Source organism: Lagenorhynchus albirostris, chromosome 2 (genome assembly GCF_949774975.1).
Source record: "Lagenorhynchus albirostris chromosome 2, mLagAlb1.1, whole genome shotgun sequence".
In the NCBI taxonomy this organism is placed as follows: domain Eukaryota; kingdom Metazoa; phylum Chordata; class Mammalia; order Artiodactyla; family Delphinidae; genus Lagenorhynchus; species Lagenorhynchus albirostris.
Genome location: NC_083096.1, coordinates 26,373,379 through 26,390,636, shown reverse-complemented (window position 1 = coordinate 26,390,636; position 17,258 = coordinate 26,373,379). Strand labels below are relative to the sequence as shown.

The 17,258-nt window shown below is 36.6% G+C and overlaps 1 protein-coding gene across 1 annotated transcript in view; it reads left to right on the top strand.

The window, feature by feature from the left end:
• The window catches only part of CATSPERE (catsper channel auxiliary subunit epsilon), a 241,170-nt gene that overhangs the window by 160,848 nt on the left and 63,064 nt on the right, over window positions 1-17,258 (top strand). Inside the window, exon 12 of the mRNA XM_060142069.1 lies at window positions 15,973-16,031. Within this exon, the coding sequence (XP_059998052.1) occupies window positions 15,973-16,031 (59 nt within the window). The remainder of the gene's footprint in view (window positions 1-15,972; window positions 16,032-17,258) is intronic.

The following is a 17,258-nucleotide window of genomic DNA, read 5'->3' as shown; positions in this document are numbered from 1 at the left end:
AGCCATTTGAGAAATGTTTCTTTGTTTGCTACCAACCCTTTGAAGCTGTAAGAACAAGCCCCATTGGTCACCAGAGGCAGATTATTGAGGGATGTGTTCTCTGGGTGGCCAACACAAAAACTGGGGCACCAGATGTGTATAACAGCTACCTTCTCTGAGATACTGACAACTTGGAGTGGGGCAAAGGGAGAGTGCAATGATGGTGCACCTGCCAGCCTCCCCAGTCTCTGGAGAGAATTATAGTCAGCACCTAGATGTGTGTTTAATTAGAAGCCTGCCCCCCAGGCCACATCTATAAAAGTAAGCTAACAAGTGTCTTTCACAGAAAGACTTGGGGTGCATTTCAGTCTACCATCTCTGTGCTGTTCTCTGGATGCAGTTGCCAGTTAAGAACTATTTATCACTTTTCAACAATCCTATAAGACCTGAAAACATGAACCCTGCTGGCCACCAGAGCCAGGTAATCCAGGGGCATTCCCCAGTCAGCAACCACAGAAAAGCACCAGACGTGTGTACAAGCTGCTTTTTGGGAGACACCAGCAACCTGGAGCAAGGCAGAGGGAGACTACAAAGATAACACTTCCCCTATGCCCCTATGAGGTCTCCGAAGAGAATTATAGTCAGCCCTTAGATATAGTTTTAATTAGAAACCTACCTCTCAGGCCATAGCTATGAAGATAAGCTAATAGTCCTCTTTTACAGAAAGACTGTGCCTGCTATGCCCTGGAGGTGCAGCCAGCTAAGACCTCCTCTTTCATCTATTACAGTCCTACAGGTCCAGTGAGTGCAAGCCCCACTGGCCACCAGAGCCAGTCAATCAAGAGGCAACCCATGGATGGCAGCCACAAAAAACAGGGTGCAAGATGAGTGTAGAAGGTGTTTTCTGGGAGATACTAGCAACTGGAGTGAGGCAGAGGGAGAGCACAAACATGGAGCCCATCAGCCTCTGTCTTTGGAGTGTTTCAGTAGGCCATACCCTAGATGTCTGTTAAATTAGATACCTGCCCCTCAGGCCAATGCTTTTTTTTTCTTTCTTTTTAAATAATCCATGTTTATTTTATTTTATTTTTAAATAATCAAAGTTTACTTTATATTATTTTGGCTGTGCCACGTGGCTTTTGGTATATCAGTTCCCCAGCCCAGGCCACAGCAGTGAAAGCACCAAATGCTAACCACTAGACCACCAGGGAACTCCCAGGCCGATGCTTTAAGATAAGCAATTAAACCTCTCTCACAGAAAGTCTGGGCACTTTTCAGTTGGCTTCTTTACACTGGGCCTTGGGATCCATGAGTCCTCACATGAGAGCCTTTAAGAACTGTTTCTCAGTTTGCTATAGCCTTGTGGGTCAAATGGACACAAGCCCCACTGGCTTTTGAAGCCATATGTTTTGGTGGCTCAGTTCTATATTGCAGGTCTTAAAAGTTGGGGTGACAGATGTGGGGTTCAAGCTGTTTACTCTCAGGGAGAAGTGTGGGGTTTTGAATTCTCTCCCTCCCGATTGTGGGTTACTGTCCTGGGCCTGGGGTTTGTGGCAAGACTGTGACTCAGTCTCTCCTACCTGTTTCAATGTGGGTTTTTCTCTTGTTCACCTGATGTGTAGGAGTTGCTCAGCTAGTTTTAGGGCTTCTTTCAGAGGAAATTATTTTGTACATAGCTGTAAATTCAGTGTTGTCCATGGGAGGAGGTGATTTCAGGATCCTCCTGTGTTATCATCATGAACCAGAACTTGCCTATTCATTTTTTCAATGGTGACTTAATGAGTAGAAAATTTTAACAAAGTTTTTTCATTTATGGTTATTGTTTTTTGTGTTCTAAGATACATTTGCTTATCCCTAAGTCACAAAAAATATTCTTCTATGATGCCTTCTCAAAACTTTATGGTTTTAGCATTTATATTGATGATCGATCTCAAATTAATTTTTGTGTATGGTGACTTTTGATCAAGGAAACAACAAAGTTATTTTCCATTTGAATATCTAGTTACTTCAGTATTCTTGAAAGGCTTTTCTTTCCCCCTATTGTATTACTTAGCATCTTTATTTAAAATCAAATATTCATACAAGTGTAGGCCTATTTCTGGGTGCTCTATTCTGTTCCATTGATCTATTTGTCAATCCTATGGTAGTACCACACTACCTTAATTACTGGCAAACTTAAATTTTGTATCTAATTTTCAGTGAGGTCAAATCTGTGGTTACAATAAGTAAGAGATACTTTTAGGAATACCATAAAACCTTGTTTCTATAATAATAAATTGAGCTTGTAGTGTAAGAATCTAACCTTTCTTTCTGGAAATGATCTAGGACACTCAGAAGTAGTCATCATTTTAGCCATCTTCACTGTCATTAATGGTTAAATTCAGTGGCTACTTTGTCACCTAAGGCATTTGCCTTAGTAAATACTTTATCACAATCAATAACAGGTGATAATTTGATTATTTGTAATGTTTCTCATACCGTGAAATAATAGAATCCCTCTCCCATTGGCAAAGAGATTAATACTGTGTTCAAGGCCAGGGACACAATGAAGTCAATCCCAGGATTCCATCTTTGTGGGTTGGTTTCTTGATACTACTTCCATACCAAGAACCATAGCAGTAAGCCACTGGCCAGAAAAACAGAAATCAAACCAATTGTCTTAACAGAGGTAAATCAATATAGGGAATTAGTAGAACTGGGTATATGAGAGAAATGAAAAGAAAAAAAGGAACACTGAGATTACACAGAGCTAGTAACTACAAGAAGTGACTGTTCCACCTCTAGGGCTAGAGTAGAGGGAACAGAGGGAAGAAATTTGGGTTATTACAAACTAGAAAGTTAGGGGAAGTGTTCCACAGACCTAGAACCCACACCTTGAAGGAGAGGGTACTGCTCACCTGGTATGTCATCTCAGAAGCTCCAAGGAAGGGACTCCAAAGATCTGGGACCCAGATCGCTGAGAAGGGGGCAATATGACTGGTGCTGGTGCTGCTGAAACTCTAGTCTCTGAAACAGGTGCCAGCCAGCTAGTGCTTGTACCTCAAAGGGGGGTCATGAGAGAAGCTTGTTCTGGGAGTGTGTTTCTCACTTGTCAGTTCCTTTACCAACTGCTACTGCCAGGATGAAGAGTTGCCAGGTTGACACTGACAGGAATAATGAGAAAAACAAGAAGTAGCATATTTTCTCCTATCCTTACCTTCTAGATGCTCTCCAATACCCCGTATTTGCAATATCTAAAAGAGAGCCAACTAACAAAGGAAAATGTGATTTGCAGAATCTCAAACCCTGCACCAAAAAGCTGCTTATAGGGCTTCCCTGGTGGTGCAGTGGTTGAGAGTCTGCCTGCCGATGCAGGGGACGCGGGTTCGTGTCCCGGTCTGGGAAGATCCCACATGCCGCGGAGCGGCTGGGCCCATGAGCCATGGCCGCTGAGCCTGTGCGTCCGGAGCCTGTGCTCCACAACAGGAGAGGCCACAGCAGTGAGAGGCCCGCATACCGCAAAAAAAAAAAAAAAAAAAAAAAAAAATGCTGCGTATAGAATAGTGGGTTTGGAGCCGAAAGACAATAGGTTAATAACCAGCACATAGAGTATGTGTAGGGTGAACTTTAACAGTTAAAACAATTTACACCCCCAACACTGTTTGAAAGATCCTGCTGCTCCACATCATTGCAGTTATGGGCTAAATGTTTGTGTCCCCCCAAATTCATATGTTGAAACCCTAACTTCCAAAGTGATGGTATTTGGAGATGGGGACTTTGAAAGATAATTAGGGTTAGATGAGTTTGTGAAGGTGGGCCCTAGTCTAATGGGATTAGTGTCATTATAAGAAGAGGCACCAGAGAGCTTGTCTCTTTCTCTCTCTTCCTGCATGCACAAAGGAGGTCATGTCAGCATACAGCAAGATGGCAGTCACCTGTAAACCAAGAGAAGAGGCCTCAGAATGAGATCTATCTGCTGGCACCTTGATCTTAGACTTTCCAGTTTCCAAAACTATGAGAAAACAAACTTCTGTTGTCTAAGCCACCCGGTCTGTGGTATTTTGATATGACAACCCTAGCAAACTAATATACTTGCCAATAACTGGTACAGTCAAACTTTAATTTTTGCCTAATGAATGTGTATGTATTATATTTTGTTTGCTGTTCTCTTCTTATTAATGAGGTTGAATAATTTTTCATATATTTATTGGCTTCTGGATTCCCATTTCTGTGAAATTCCAATTTTTGTCACTTTTTCTATTAGGTTGTGTGCCTTTTTCTCATTGAATTTTTTTTTCATTCTCTAAAATTGTCTTTTTAAAGAGCTTTATTGATGTGATTGGTATATAATAAAATGCATACATTGAAGTGTACAATTTGACATATGTATATACCCACGAAATAATAGCCAAAATCAAACAAATGTACATGTCCATCACCCCCAAAATTTCCTCATGCTCCTTAGTAATCCATTCCTCCTTCTATTCCCCATTGCTAGGCAACCACTGATCTGACTGCTATCAGTATAGGTTAGTTTACTTTTTCTAGAATTTTACATAAATGGAACCATACAATATGTTTTCTGCTTTCTTTCAGTATAATCATTTTGTGGTTTATCTATTACATTGTGGTCATTAATAGTTTGCTCCCTTTTGTTGTTGAGTAATATTCCATGATATGGATACACCACAATTTGTCTAACCATATTTGTTTATGAACATTTAGATTGATTCCAGTTTAGGGATATTACAAGTAAAATGGCTATGAACACTTGTGTACAACTCTTTGTGTTGACCTATGCTTTCATTTCTCCTGAGTAAATACATAGGAACAGACTGGCTGGATCATAAGTAGATGTATGTTTAATTTTTTACAAACTGCTAATTTGTATTCCAAATTTTTTGTACCATTCTACATTGCCACCAGTAGTGTTTTTTTTTAAAGCAATATCAGTCTTTTTTATTATTATTATTATTTATTTTTGTCTGCGTTAGGTCTCCGCTGCTGTGCACGGCCCTCTCTAGTTGCAGCGAGCGGGGGCTACTCCTCGCCGTGGTGTGCGGGCTCCAGGCATGCGGGCCTCAGTAGCTGCGGCACACACGCCCAGCAGCTGTGGCTCGCAGGCTCTAGAGCGCAGGCTCAGCAGCTGTGACGCACGGGCCCAGCCGCTCCGCGGCATGTGGGATCCTCCCAGACGAGGGCCCAAACTCGCGTCCCCCGCACCGGCAGACAGACTCCCAACCACTGCACCACCAGGGAAGCCCCGCCACTGGTAGTTTTACTTGCTTCACACATTTTTGCTAACTGTTGGTGTGATTTGTGTTTTGGTTTTGTTGTTGTTATTGTTTTGTTTTGGACTTTTTGATTTTAGCTATTTTAGTTAATATATAGTGATATCTCATTGTGGTTTTAATTAACATTTCCCTGATGCTTTTCTAATAACTAATGATACTGAGCACTGTTTCAAGTGCTTATTTTCTATTTGTAGATCTTCTCTGGTGAAGTGTCTGTTCAACTTGTAAGCCCAGCTTTAAGGGATTGTCTTCTTATAATTAAGTAGTAAGAGTTTTTTATAAACTCTAGATATAAATTCATTGTTGGATACGTGTTTTGCAAATATTTTCTCCTAGTCTGTGGCTTGTGTTTTCATTTTCAAAACAATGTCTTTTGAAAATGTGTTTTATTTATTTTGATGAAGTCCAATTTATTGCTTTTCTCTTTTATAGTTTTACTTTGGGTTGTAATTAAGAAATCTTTCCAAACTCAAGGTCACTAAGCTTTCCTCATTTTTCCTTCTAGAAGTTTTATAGTTGTAGCTCTTACTTTAAGGTCTATGATCTACTTCAAATTAATGTTTGCATGCACTGTGAGGTAAAGGTCAAGATACTTTTCTTTTTTTAATCCGAAGCCAGCTCTTCCAACAGCGTTTGTTGAAAAGACTATCCTTCCCCCATTGAATTGCCTTGGCACATTTGTAAAAAATCAACTGGCCATATATGTGGGAATCTATTTCTGAATTCTGTTCCATTAACTTATATGTCTATCTTGATGTCAATAACACAATATCTTGATTACTGTACCTTTATAATTCTTGAAATCATGTTGTGTAAGTACTCCAAATATATTCTTTTTAGTGTACAAGTTTGTCCATTTTTTGGTCAGATTATCCCTAAGTATTTCATATTCTTAAAGTATTTCATATTTTGGTGCTATTATAAATGGTATCATTCTGATTGTTCATTGCTAGTATATAGTAATATAATTTATTTTATGTATCAATGATGTATCCCACAGCTTTGCTAAACTATTTCAAGTAGATTTTTTTGTAAATTCCCTAGTTTCTACATAGGTGATCATGTCATCTGTGTACACAAACAGTTTTCCTTTCCAATATATGTGACTTTCGTTTTCTTTCTTTTTTGCACCATCTTGAGCCTCCAGTGCAGTGGTGATTAGAAGAAATGAGAGTGGAGATCTTTGCCTTGTTCTCAATCAGAAAGAAATTATTCAGTCTTTCACAATTAAGTATGATGTTACCTTGAGGGTTTTAATATATGCCCTTTACTAGGATGATGAAGGTCCCCTCTACTCCTAGTTTGCTGAGTTTCTGTCATTTATAGATATTGGATCCCATAAAATGCTTTTTCAGCATCTATTGAAATTATCATGTTTTTTAATCTGTTAATATGGTGAATTCCAATAATTTATTTTCACTGCTAGAATAATCCCACTTGGTCATAATGTTTTATCCTCATATAATATTGGATTCAATTTGCTAAACTGTTGTTAAGAAGTTTTGCTTCATGTGGGTTATTAGTTCATGACAGTTATTAGTCTATAGTTTTCCTGTAATGTCTTTTTCTGGTTATGGTATCAACAATGCTGACCTCTTAAGATGTTTTGGGGAGAGGTCCTTCTTCTCTATTTTATAGAAAAATTGATGTATAAATTGTACTATTTCTTCTTTAATATTTGGTAGAATTCACCAGTGAAGACCTCTTGACCTGGTGTTTTTTGTATGTTTTTAATTACAACTTCAATCTTTTAAATTGATATAGGGATATTTGGGTTATCTGCTTATTCTTGAGGGAATTTTAGTAGTTTTTATCTTTCAAGGAATTGTCCATTTCATCTATCTTGTCAAATTTATAGGCACAAGGTATTCATAATATCTCCTTATTATCCTTTTAGTGTCTGTAGAATTTGTAGTGATATCCAATTTCTCATTCTTGATATTGGTAATTTGTTTCTTCTTTCCTTTTCACCCAGTCAGCCTGGCTGGAGCTTAACAACTGTATTGATTTTCTCAAAGAATCAGCTTTTGGTTTTATTGATTTTCTGTAATGATTTTCTACTTTTGATTTTATTGATAATTTTTTTTAATCTTGCAGCACCACTCCTTGAGCTTCTTTTTTTAAATATTTATTTATTTGGTTGCACTGGGTCTTAGTTGTGGCAGGCGGGCTCCTTAGTTGTGGCATACGAGCTCTTAGTTTCAGCATGCACATTGAAGCTAGTTCCCTGACCAGGGATTGAAGGCGGGCCCCCTGCATTGGGAGCGTGGAGTTTTATCCACTGTACCATGAGGGAAGTCCCAAAATTATTTATTTTTTATTATTTCCTTTCTGCCACTTACTTTGGGTTTAATTTGTTTCTCTTCTTACAGTTTCTGAATATGGAAGCTTAAGTCATTCACTTAAGACCTTTCTTCTTTTCTAATGTGGACTTTAATGCTATAAATTTTTCTCTAATAACTACTTTAGTTAGAGGAGTGACATCAGCATCATAGTGGCATGAGACACTCTCTTTGTCTCTCCCCTTCAATTTACAACCAGTAAAAATCCATAACTCAACAAAGGTGCCTCTGTCCAACACATCAGGACACACATGTGTACATCTAAACATGGGTGGACTGGAACACATAGAGGAAGTGGACTGGAGGAAGAGCAGACGCTATACCAGTAATCCCAACCTCCAGCTGCAGTGGCTGAGTCTGCTGGTTGCAAAGGTGAGGTGGCACACATGACTCCGACCTTCTTGCTACAGCAGTGCCCACTGCCACAGGGAAATGCCACAGGGAAATGGCTAGCAGCAGCAGCATGCCTTGTGACCCTGTCTCTCCAGCTACAGAGGTACCTGCCACTCGAGCCTTCCACCACCCACAGAAGCAGTGCCCCAAAACCCAACAACTCCAGATGTGGCAGAGGTGCCCATGACTGTGGCTACCTCCCTCTCTTCCCCCTCCTCTCACAGCAGCAGTTCCTATAACTCAGGCAACTCCAGACTTAGTGGAGGCCACACCAACGCAGTGCTCCAGGTGGCAACACCAGCAACAGCAGCAAGACCAGCATCAACAGCAAGGCACCAGTGACCCTGGAGGCACAAGCAGTGACAACTAGGGCATAGGGTGGCACCTCCAGGAGAGGCAGAGGTGGGTGGAAAATGCTGATTCTTAAACACAGCCAGGGGCAGCTCACGTTAGAAAAACCAAAAACTTGTGCAATAGCACCACCTACCAAAAGAAAGGCCGTAATTACCAATCTATCAATCTATCAAATTGTCAAAATCAAGTTAAAAAAAAAAAGCTCTACCTAAAGAAGAGAGGTGTTTGGTGTTCACTACTTCAAATTCTCAGGCAGAGAAAAAACTCATCAAGCACCATGAAAAACCGTGGGAAAAAAACATGTATAAACAATAAAATACTGCTCAGCCATGAAAAAAGGAGAAATGTTGCCATTTAGGACAATATGAATGGAGCTTGAGGATATTATGCGAAATGAATCAGATAGAGAAAGACAAATACCATATGATTTCACTTACATGTGGAATATATATATTTAAAAACCTAAAATAAACAACCAAACCAAACTAAACATAGATACAGAGAACAGATTAGAGTTACCAGAGAGGAAGATGTGTAGGGGGAGGGCAAAATGGGTAAAGGTGGTCAACTGTATACTGGCAGATAGAAACTAAACTTTTGGTGGCGAACATGCTGTAGTGTATACAGAAGTCTATTTTTCATAATGTATACATGAAACATACAATGTTATAAACCAGTGTTACCACAATTTAAAAAAAAAGAACTGCTTTAGCTCTATACCCAAATTTTGATATTTTGTGGTTTCATTGTCATTCAGTTCAAAATACTTTCTCATTTTCTTTGTGATTTCTTCTTTGACCTATGGGTTATATAGAAGGACAGTGATTTTCCAGATAGCTCTCTGTTACTGATTTCTAAATAAATACTATTATAGTAGGAAAAGATATTTTTTATTTGAATCCCTTTAAATTTATAGAGAATTGTTTTATAGCTATAAATACGGTCTATTTTGGTAAGTGTTTCATGTGCACTTTAAAACATGATGCCTTTTACTCTGGAGATAATTTTTGCTCTGAAATCTACTTTGTGTGATATTAATATAGCCATTCCAGCCTTCTTTAGATTAATGTTAGCACAAAATATCTTTTTTTCCCATCCTTTTAGTATGGAAAATCATTTGTGTCTTTCAATTTCTTTTAAGTTGGATCTTACTTGTTTATCTATTCTGAACATTTTTGCCTTTTTATTGGGTACATTCAATGTGATTTTGGGGGGGGTATTGTTGGGTTTAAATCTACCATTTAACTATTTGTTTTCTATTTGTCCCTTCTGTTTTTAATTTTTTTTCCACTTTCTCTGCCTTCTTTTTGATTATTTTTATATGATTCCATTTTGCATCTTTGTTGGCTTTTTTAGCTATTCCTTATTCATTTTGGTTTTTTATTGGATGCTGTAGCGTTTATTGTACACATCTGTAACTTATCTGTTTGCCCTCAATATTGTATCATTTCATTTATAGTATAATAACCTTATAGCAGTATACTTCTATATTCCCTCACATAGCTTTTGTACTATTGTTGCCATACCTTTTACTTCTACATATTTTATAAACCTTACAATGAATTGCTATTATTGTTGCTCTAAATAATCAGTTATCTTTTAAAAGAGATTTAAATAATAAAAAGGCATTTTATAGTTATACACATATTTATCATTTCCAGTGCTCTTCATTTTTTGTGAAGATCCAGATTTTCATCTGGTATCATTTTCAATCTGATTGCCAATTTTTACTTTATATATTTGAAAACATATTATTAGATGCATTCAAGTTTTTAAATTCTCTTCTTGATGAATTGAAACTTTAATTATGAAATGACGATCTTTCTCTGTAGTAATACTTTTTGCTTTCAAGTCTATTTTGTTTCATATTTAATATAGCCATATCAGGTTTTCTTTGACTTAATATTTCCATACAATTTCTACCCTTTTAATTTCAATCTTTCTATTGCCTTATGTTTTAGCTATGTTTCCTATAAGTACCATATATTTGAGTTTTTAAATTTTTGTTATTTTTGTCCAGTCTGAAAATCTTTGTCCTTTAATTGGAACATTTAGTCTATTTACCCTTATTGCAATTAATAATATATTTGAGGTTTTGCTTTCCATCTTGCTTTGTACTTTTATTTTCCCATTCTTTCCATGTTTTTTCCTCTAGTTTCTTGCCTCTTTAGGTTTAGTTTCATACTTTTTATCATTCCATTTTCCCCCTTCCACTGGTTCAACAGTTATACATTCTGTTTGTATTTCTAGTCAGTTTTCCTTTGAAATTATAACCTGAATGTTTAATTTATACAAGACTAAATTTAAGTAAATACTTTGTTCTTTCCCCAGCTCACAGGTAATTGAATTCATAGATTCACTATTAGGCAGTATTATTACTATTTTATACAGCAATGTGTATTTACCCTATCTTTATCTTTTTTCCTTTTTATCAGAGGTGCTTGCATCCTGTATTCCTTTCCTTCTGATTTAGGTACATTCCTTAACATTTCTTTTAGTGAGAGGCTACTGGTGATTATATACTCAATTTTTGTTCATCTGAAAACATCTATATTTCATTTTTGTTCTTGAAAAATATTTTCTCCAGATATAGAAATCTAGTTTGGTGATGATTTTCTTAAACCGCAATAAAAATATTATTCTATTGGTTTTTGGCTTCCATTGTGGCCATTGAGAAGTCACTTGAAATTTTAACACCTATCCCTCTGGCTGCTTTTAAGATTTTATTCTTTGCTTTCTTCACTTTCACTATGAGGTGTCTAAATGCAGGTTTCTTTACTTCTTTCTTTGTTTGGGATTTCTTGGGCCTCATACATCTCTAAATCACTGTATTCATCAGGTATCTTGCAAATATTGTCTATGCCTCTTCTCTATCTTCTCTTCTTCTGTAATGCTGATTAATCATATGTTAAACTTTCTCAATCTATTCCCCATGAATCTTTTTTTTTTAACATCTTTATTGGAGTATAATTGCTTTGCAATGGTGAATTAGTTTTGGCTGTATAACAAAGTGAATCAGCTATACATATACATATATCCCCATATCTCCTCCCTCTTGTGTCTCTATCCCACCCTCCCTATTCCACCCCCTAGGTGGACACAAAACACCAAGCTGATGTCCCTGTGCTATGTGGCTGCTTCCCACTAGCTATCCATTTTACATTTGGTAGTGGACATATGTCCATGCCACTCTCTCACTTCGTCTCAGTTTACCGTTCCCCTTCCCTGTGTCAAGTCCATACTCTACATCTGCATCTTTATTCCTGTCCTGCCCCTGGTTTCTTCAGAACCATTTTTTAATTTTTTTAGATTCCATATATAGGTGTTAGCATAAGGTATTTGTTTTTCTCTTTCTGACTTACTTCATTCTGTATGACAAACTCTAGGTCCATCCACCTCACTACAAATAACTCAATTTCGTTTCTTTATATGGCTGAGTAATATTCCATTGTATATATGTGCCACATCTTCTTTATCCATTCTTCTGTCGATGGACACTTAGGCTGCATCCATATCCTGGCTACTGTAAATAGAGCTGCAATGAACATTGTGGTACATGACTCTTTTTGTTTTGTTTTTTGTTGTTGTTTTTTTAAACATTTTTATTGGAGTATAATTGCTTTACAATGCTGTGATAGTTTCTGCTTTATAACAAAGTGAATCAATTATACATATACATATATCCAAATATCTCTTCCCTCTTGCATTTCTCTCCCTCACACCCTCCCTATCCCACCCTTCTAGCTGGTCACAAAGCATTAAGCGGATCTCCCTGTGCTATGTGGCTGCTTCCCACTAGCTATCTATTTTACATTTGGCAGTGTATATATGTCCATATATACACTACCACTCTCTCACTTTGTCCCAGCTTACCCTTCCCCCTCCCCATGTCCTCACATCCATTCTCCAGTAGGTCTGCATCTTTATTCCCACATGACTCTTTTTGAATTATGGTTTTCTCAGGGTATATGCCCAGTAATGGGATTGCTGGGTCGTATGGTAGTTCTATTTTTAGTTTTTTAAGAAACCTCCATACTGTTCTCCATAGTGGCTATATCAATTTACATTCCCACCAACAGTGCAAGAGGGTTCCCTTTTCTCCGCACCCTCTTCAGCATTTATTGTTTGTAGATGTTTTGATGATGGCCATTCTGACTGGTGTGAGGTGATACCTCACTGTAGTTTTGATTTGCATTTCTTTAATGATTAGTGATGTTGAGCATACTTTCATGTGTTTGTTGACAATTTGTATATCTTCTTTGGAGAAATGTCTGTTTAGGTCTTCTGTCCAATTTTGGATGTGGTTATTTGTTTTTTTGATATTGAGCTGCATGAGCTGCTTGTATATTTTGGAGATTAATCCTTTGTCAGTTGCTTCATTTGCAAATATTTTCTCCCATTCTGAGGGTTGTCTTTTCGTCTTGTTTATGGTTTCCTTTGCTGTGCAAAAGCTTTTAAGTTTCATTAGGTCCCATTTGTTTATTTTTGGTTTTATTTCCATTTCTCTAGGAGGTGGGTCAGACAGGGTCTTGCTGTGATTTATGTCATAAAGTGTTCTGCCTGTGTTTTCCTCTAAGAGTTTTATAGTGTCTGGTCTTATATTTAGGTTTTCAATCCATTTTGAGTTTATTTTGTGTATGGTGTTAGGGAGTGTTCTAATTTCATTCTTTTACATGTAGCTGTCCAGTTTTCCCAGCACCACGTATTGAAGAGACTGTCTTTTTTCCATTGTGTATTCTTGCCTCCTTTGTTGTAGCTTATGTGACCACAGGTGCATGGGTTTATCTCTGGGCTTTCTGTTTGTTCCATTGATCTATATTTCTGTTTTTGTGCCAGTACCACACTGTCTTGATTACTGTCACTTTGTAGTATAGTCTGAAGTCAGGGAGCCTGATTCCTCCAGTTCCATATTTCTTTCTCAAGATTGCTTTGGCTATTCGGGATCTTTTGTATTTCCATACGAATTGTGATATTTTTTGTTCTAGTTCTGTGAAAAATGCCATTGCTAATTTGATGAGGATTACACTGAATCTATAGATTGATTTGGGTAGTAGAGTCATTTTCACAATGTTGATTCTCCAACCCAAGAACATGGTATATCCCTCCATCTGTTTTGTATCATCTTTAATTTCTTTCATCAGTGTCTTATAGTTTTCTGCATACAGGTCTTTTGTTTCCTTAGGTATATTTATTCCTAGGTATTTTATTCTTTTTGTTGCAATGGTAAATGGGAGTGTTTCCTTAATTTCTTTTTCAGGTTTTTCATCATTACTGTGTAGAATGCAAGAGATTTCTGTGTCTTAATTTTATATCCTGCTACTTAAGAAATTCATTGATTAGCTCTAGTAGTTTTCTGGTAGCATCTTTAGGATTCTCTATGTATAGTATCATGTCATCTGCAAACAGTGACAGTTTTACTTCTTCTTTTCTGATTTGTATTCCTTTTATTTATTTTTCTTCTCTAATTGCTGTGGCTAAAAATTCCAAAACTATGTTGAATAAAAGTGGTGACAGGGGGTCACCTTGTCTTGTTCCTGATCTTAGTGGAAATAGTTTCAGTTTTTCACCATTGAGGACGATGTTGCCTGTGGGTTTGTCCTATATGGCCTTTGTTACATTGAGGTAAGTTCCCTCTATGCCTACTTTCTGGAGGGTTTTTATCATAATTGGGTGTTGAATTTTGTTGAAATCTTTTTCTGCATCTATTGAGGTGATCATATGGTTTTTCTCCTTCAGTTTTTTAATATGGTTTATAACACTGATTGATTTGTGTATATTGAAGAATCCTTGCATTCCTGGGATAAAACCCACTTGATCATGGTGTATGAACCTTTCAATGTGCTGTTGGATTCTGTTTGCTAGTATTTTGTTGAGGATTTCTGCATCTATATTCATCAGTGTTGTTTGCCTGTAATTTTCTTTGTTTGTGACATCTTTGTCTGGTTTTGGCATCAGGGTGATGGTGGCCTCGTAGAATGCATTTGGGAGTGTTCCTCCCTCTGCTATATTTTGGAAGAGCTTGAGAAGGATAGGTGTTAGCTCTTCTCTAAATGTTTGATAGAATTCACCTGTGAAGCCATCTGGTCATGAACTTTTGTTTGTTGGAAGATTTTTAATCACAGTTTCAATTTCAGTGCTTGTCTGTTTCCCCATGAGTTTTTAACTGTCATCTTTATTGTTCATTCATTTCTGTCTCTGGCAAATTTCTTGTAAAGTTATTTTTAAGATTACATATGAAGAAAAGCATGGCATACAAGAGAATACAGTTGTAAATTTGATAGTTCCTCTCCTTGAACATGAAACTAGATTTATTTTTAATGTGATGACTTTCACAGCCTTCAACTTTATCATAAAAGATTGCATATTTTATGTCATACCACTTAGCATCCAGCATACGAGTAAATAAACTTTGTTTTGGAAATAAAACTTTTTACTAAGGAGTTTTAGAGCCACAGAGTCTCTGTTCTCATCACAACAGATTAGCCAATCCTCACAATTGATCTCTCTCTGGAGATATAGATATATATATATATATATATATATATATATATATATATATATATACACACACACACACACACACACACACATATACATATATTTATATTATATATAAAGATCTAGAGATATATAGCATATTTATATATAGAATATTTATATTATAAATATATATTTATATATAGAATAGTTGCACATATGTTTATATATATATTTATATATATAACAAAGAACTACCAAAAAAGTAATTTAGGGGTATAGAAATTGTAGCTAGCTACCATACTCTAAAAATGTGGGGTTTGGGACTTCCCTGGTGGCACAGTGGTTGAGAATCCGCCTGCCGATGCAGGGGACACAGGTTCGTGCCCTGGTCCGCGAAGATCCCACGTGCTGCGGAATGGCTGAGCCCGTGAGCTATGGCCGCTGAGCCTGCACGTCCGGAGCCTGTGCTCCGCAACGGGAGAGGCCATAACAGTGAGAGGCCCGCGTACCGAAAAAAAAAAATGTGGGGTTTATAATTTTCTGCCTCTATAATCATATATGTTCTGTAAATGGCTTTACCCTGAGATAATCGCAACCATACAGAATTCTGCAAATTGAGATGAAACATGGCCTGGAGGGAGGAAAATAGCAAGAAATATGCAAAAGGCAAATGGGCATTTTAAGAAATTACTCAAAAACAACAGAAGAAAGATTCTGGCAAATAATTCCCCATAGTCTCAAAAATTACAGACAATATGATTTTATAGTGATTTGAAAACATCAAAGAAGAAATTAAAAGGTCCAGAGACAGGTTATTAGAAAACAGAAGAAAGTGAAAAGTTTGCTATGCTGATATAAATTAAAATAAGAATATTGCAACAAAAGTCAAATGAGGGGGGAGAGAGAAGCAGTATAAATAAAAGAACTATGAAAATATAAAATTAAAAGTAAAATAAGGAAATGTAACAAAGTAAATCTAATATCTACATAATTGACGTTTCTGAGATAGAAAAGAAAAGAAATTAGAAAAAAAAGTGCTAAATATATTATTTTTCTTACCTAAAGAAAGATTTAAACCTGTCTTGAAAGTATCCATTGTCCCCATTCCCAATTTTCCTACTTTACATAAACTTTTTTATTTTCTTTTTCAGACATTAACATTTTCTCAGAATATAAATTATGAGGCAGTAGATGATTATTTCAAGTTGCAGTAAGTAAGACTTTTAAAAGAGCCTACTCAATATTAAATATGCTATTCAGGTTACTGATTTATATGTATTCTTTTATTTAAATGACCTCATATCCTCTTAAATATCCAGATTTCAAATTCCTTTAAATGTCTGGAAAGATGTGAAAATGGTATTCTGTATAAAAATGTAAAATACTCCTTTAATTAAATGAAAACATGACCTATCTGATGGTGCTATTCATCCAACTGAAGGTGCAAAAAACACCAGGCTATTTCTGAATTCAATAATTTTTGAGCACCTTTTATCATTCATTCCCATCCCGAAGTCTTTACATATTATCCTTAAGCAAAAACTAGAACTCTAATCCCAAAAAGTCTTTAATTATGAGTAGAGTCAGATAAAACACCATCTCTGAATCTTGGAATAAGGTAGCACCTAAACACTTAATTTCTGGAGGAAGGTAACCAACATGGAATTGTATCTTAAGGCATTAGGTTATCATTATGTCCCGACTCAATATGTTTTCTGGAAAGATAGCATTGTTCCTCTAAGGAAAAGTTCATTTTTCTTTAGGCTGCTACTCCACATGAGTTTGAATACCCACTCCATGCCAAGCACTCTAGGTGCTCAAAACACATGGTGAACAAGAAAGATAGAGTACTGCTGTCGTGAGACATATCTCTAGTGAGAGAAGAGAAGAAACAAGTAATCAAGTAAATAAACAAGATGGTCCCAAATAATTATAAGTGCTTTTAAGAAAAATAAAGCAGAAAGAAGCAGTAGAGAGTGACCAGGAAGTGTAAGGAAAAATGCTACTTTAGACACAGTAGTCAAGAGAGGCTCAATACATCCCTTCCTCCCTAACTCACCAACTTTTCTCTTGATTCTTCTAATGTTGTGGGTTCCTTTGGATATTTTTGGTTTTGTGGATATTTACTCAGAATTCTGTTGCTGTACAATATATATCAAATTGTCCAGGATACTTTAGGTCAGTCCGAGACTTGAGAAAAAATACCAAAAGCTTTGAAATCAGCCATGGCAGAAAAAAAAATAAAAATCTACCTATAAGTAAAATTATGTAGAAAATTGAAGATGCAATATTTACTTTGGTGTCCTTTTCTTACAGATCTATACTATATTACTGAATATATCAACTCAAAGTTTCCATCAATTTGGGGAAAAAAGCCATAACTGGCATAATTATAAGATGCTTCCTGTTTTCAAAGGTGTTAAAGGAAATAAAAAAT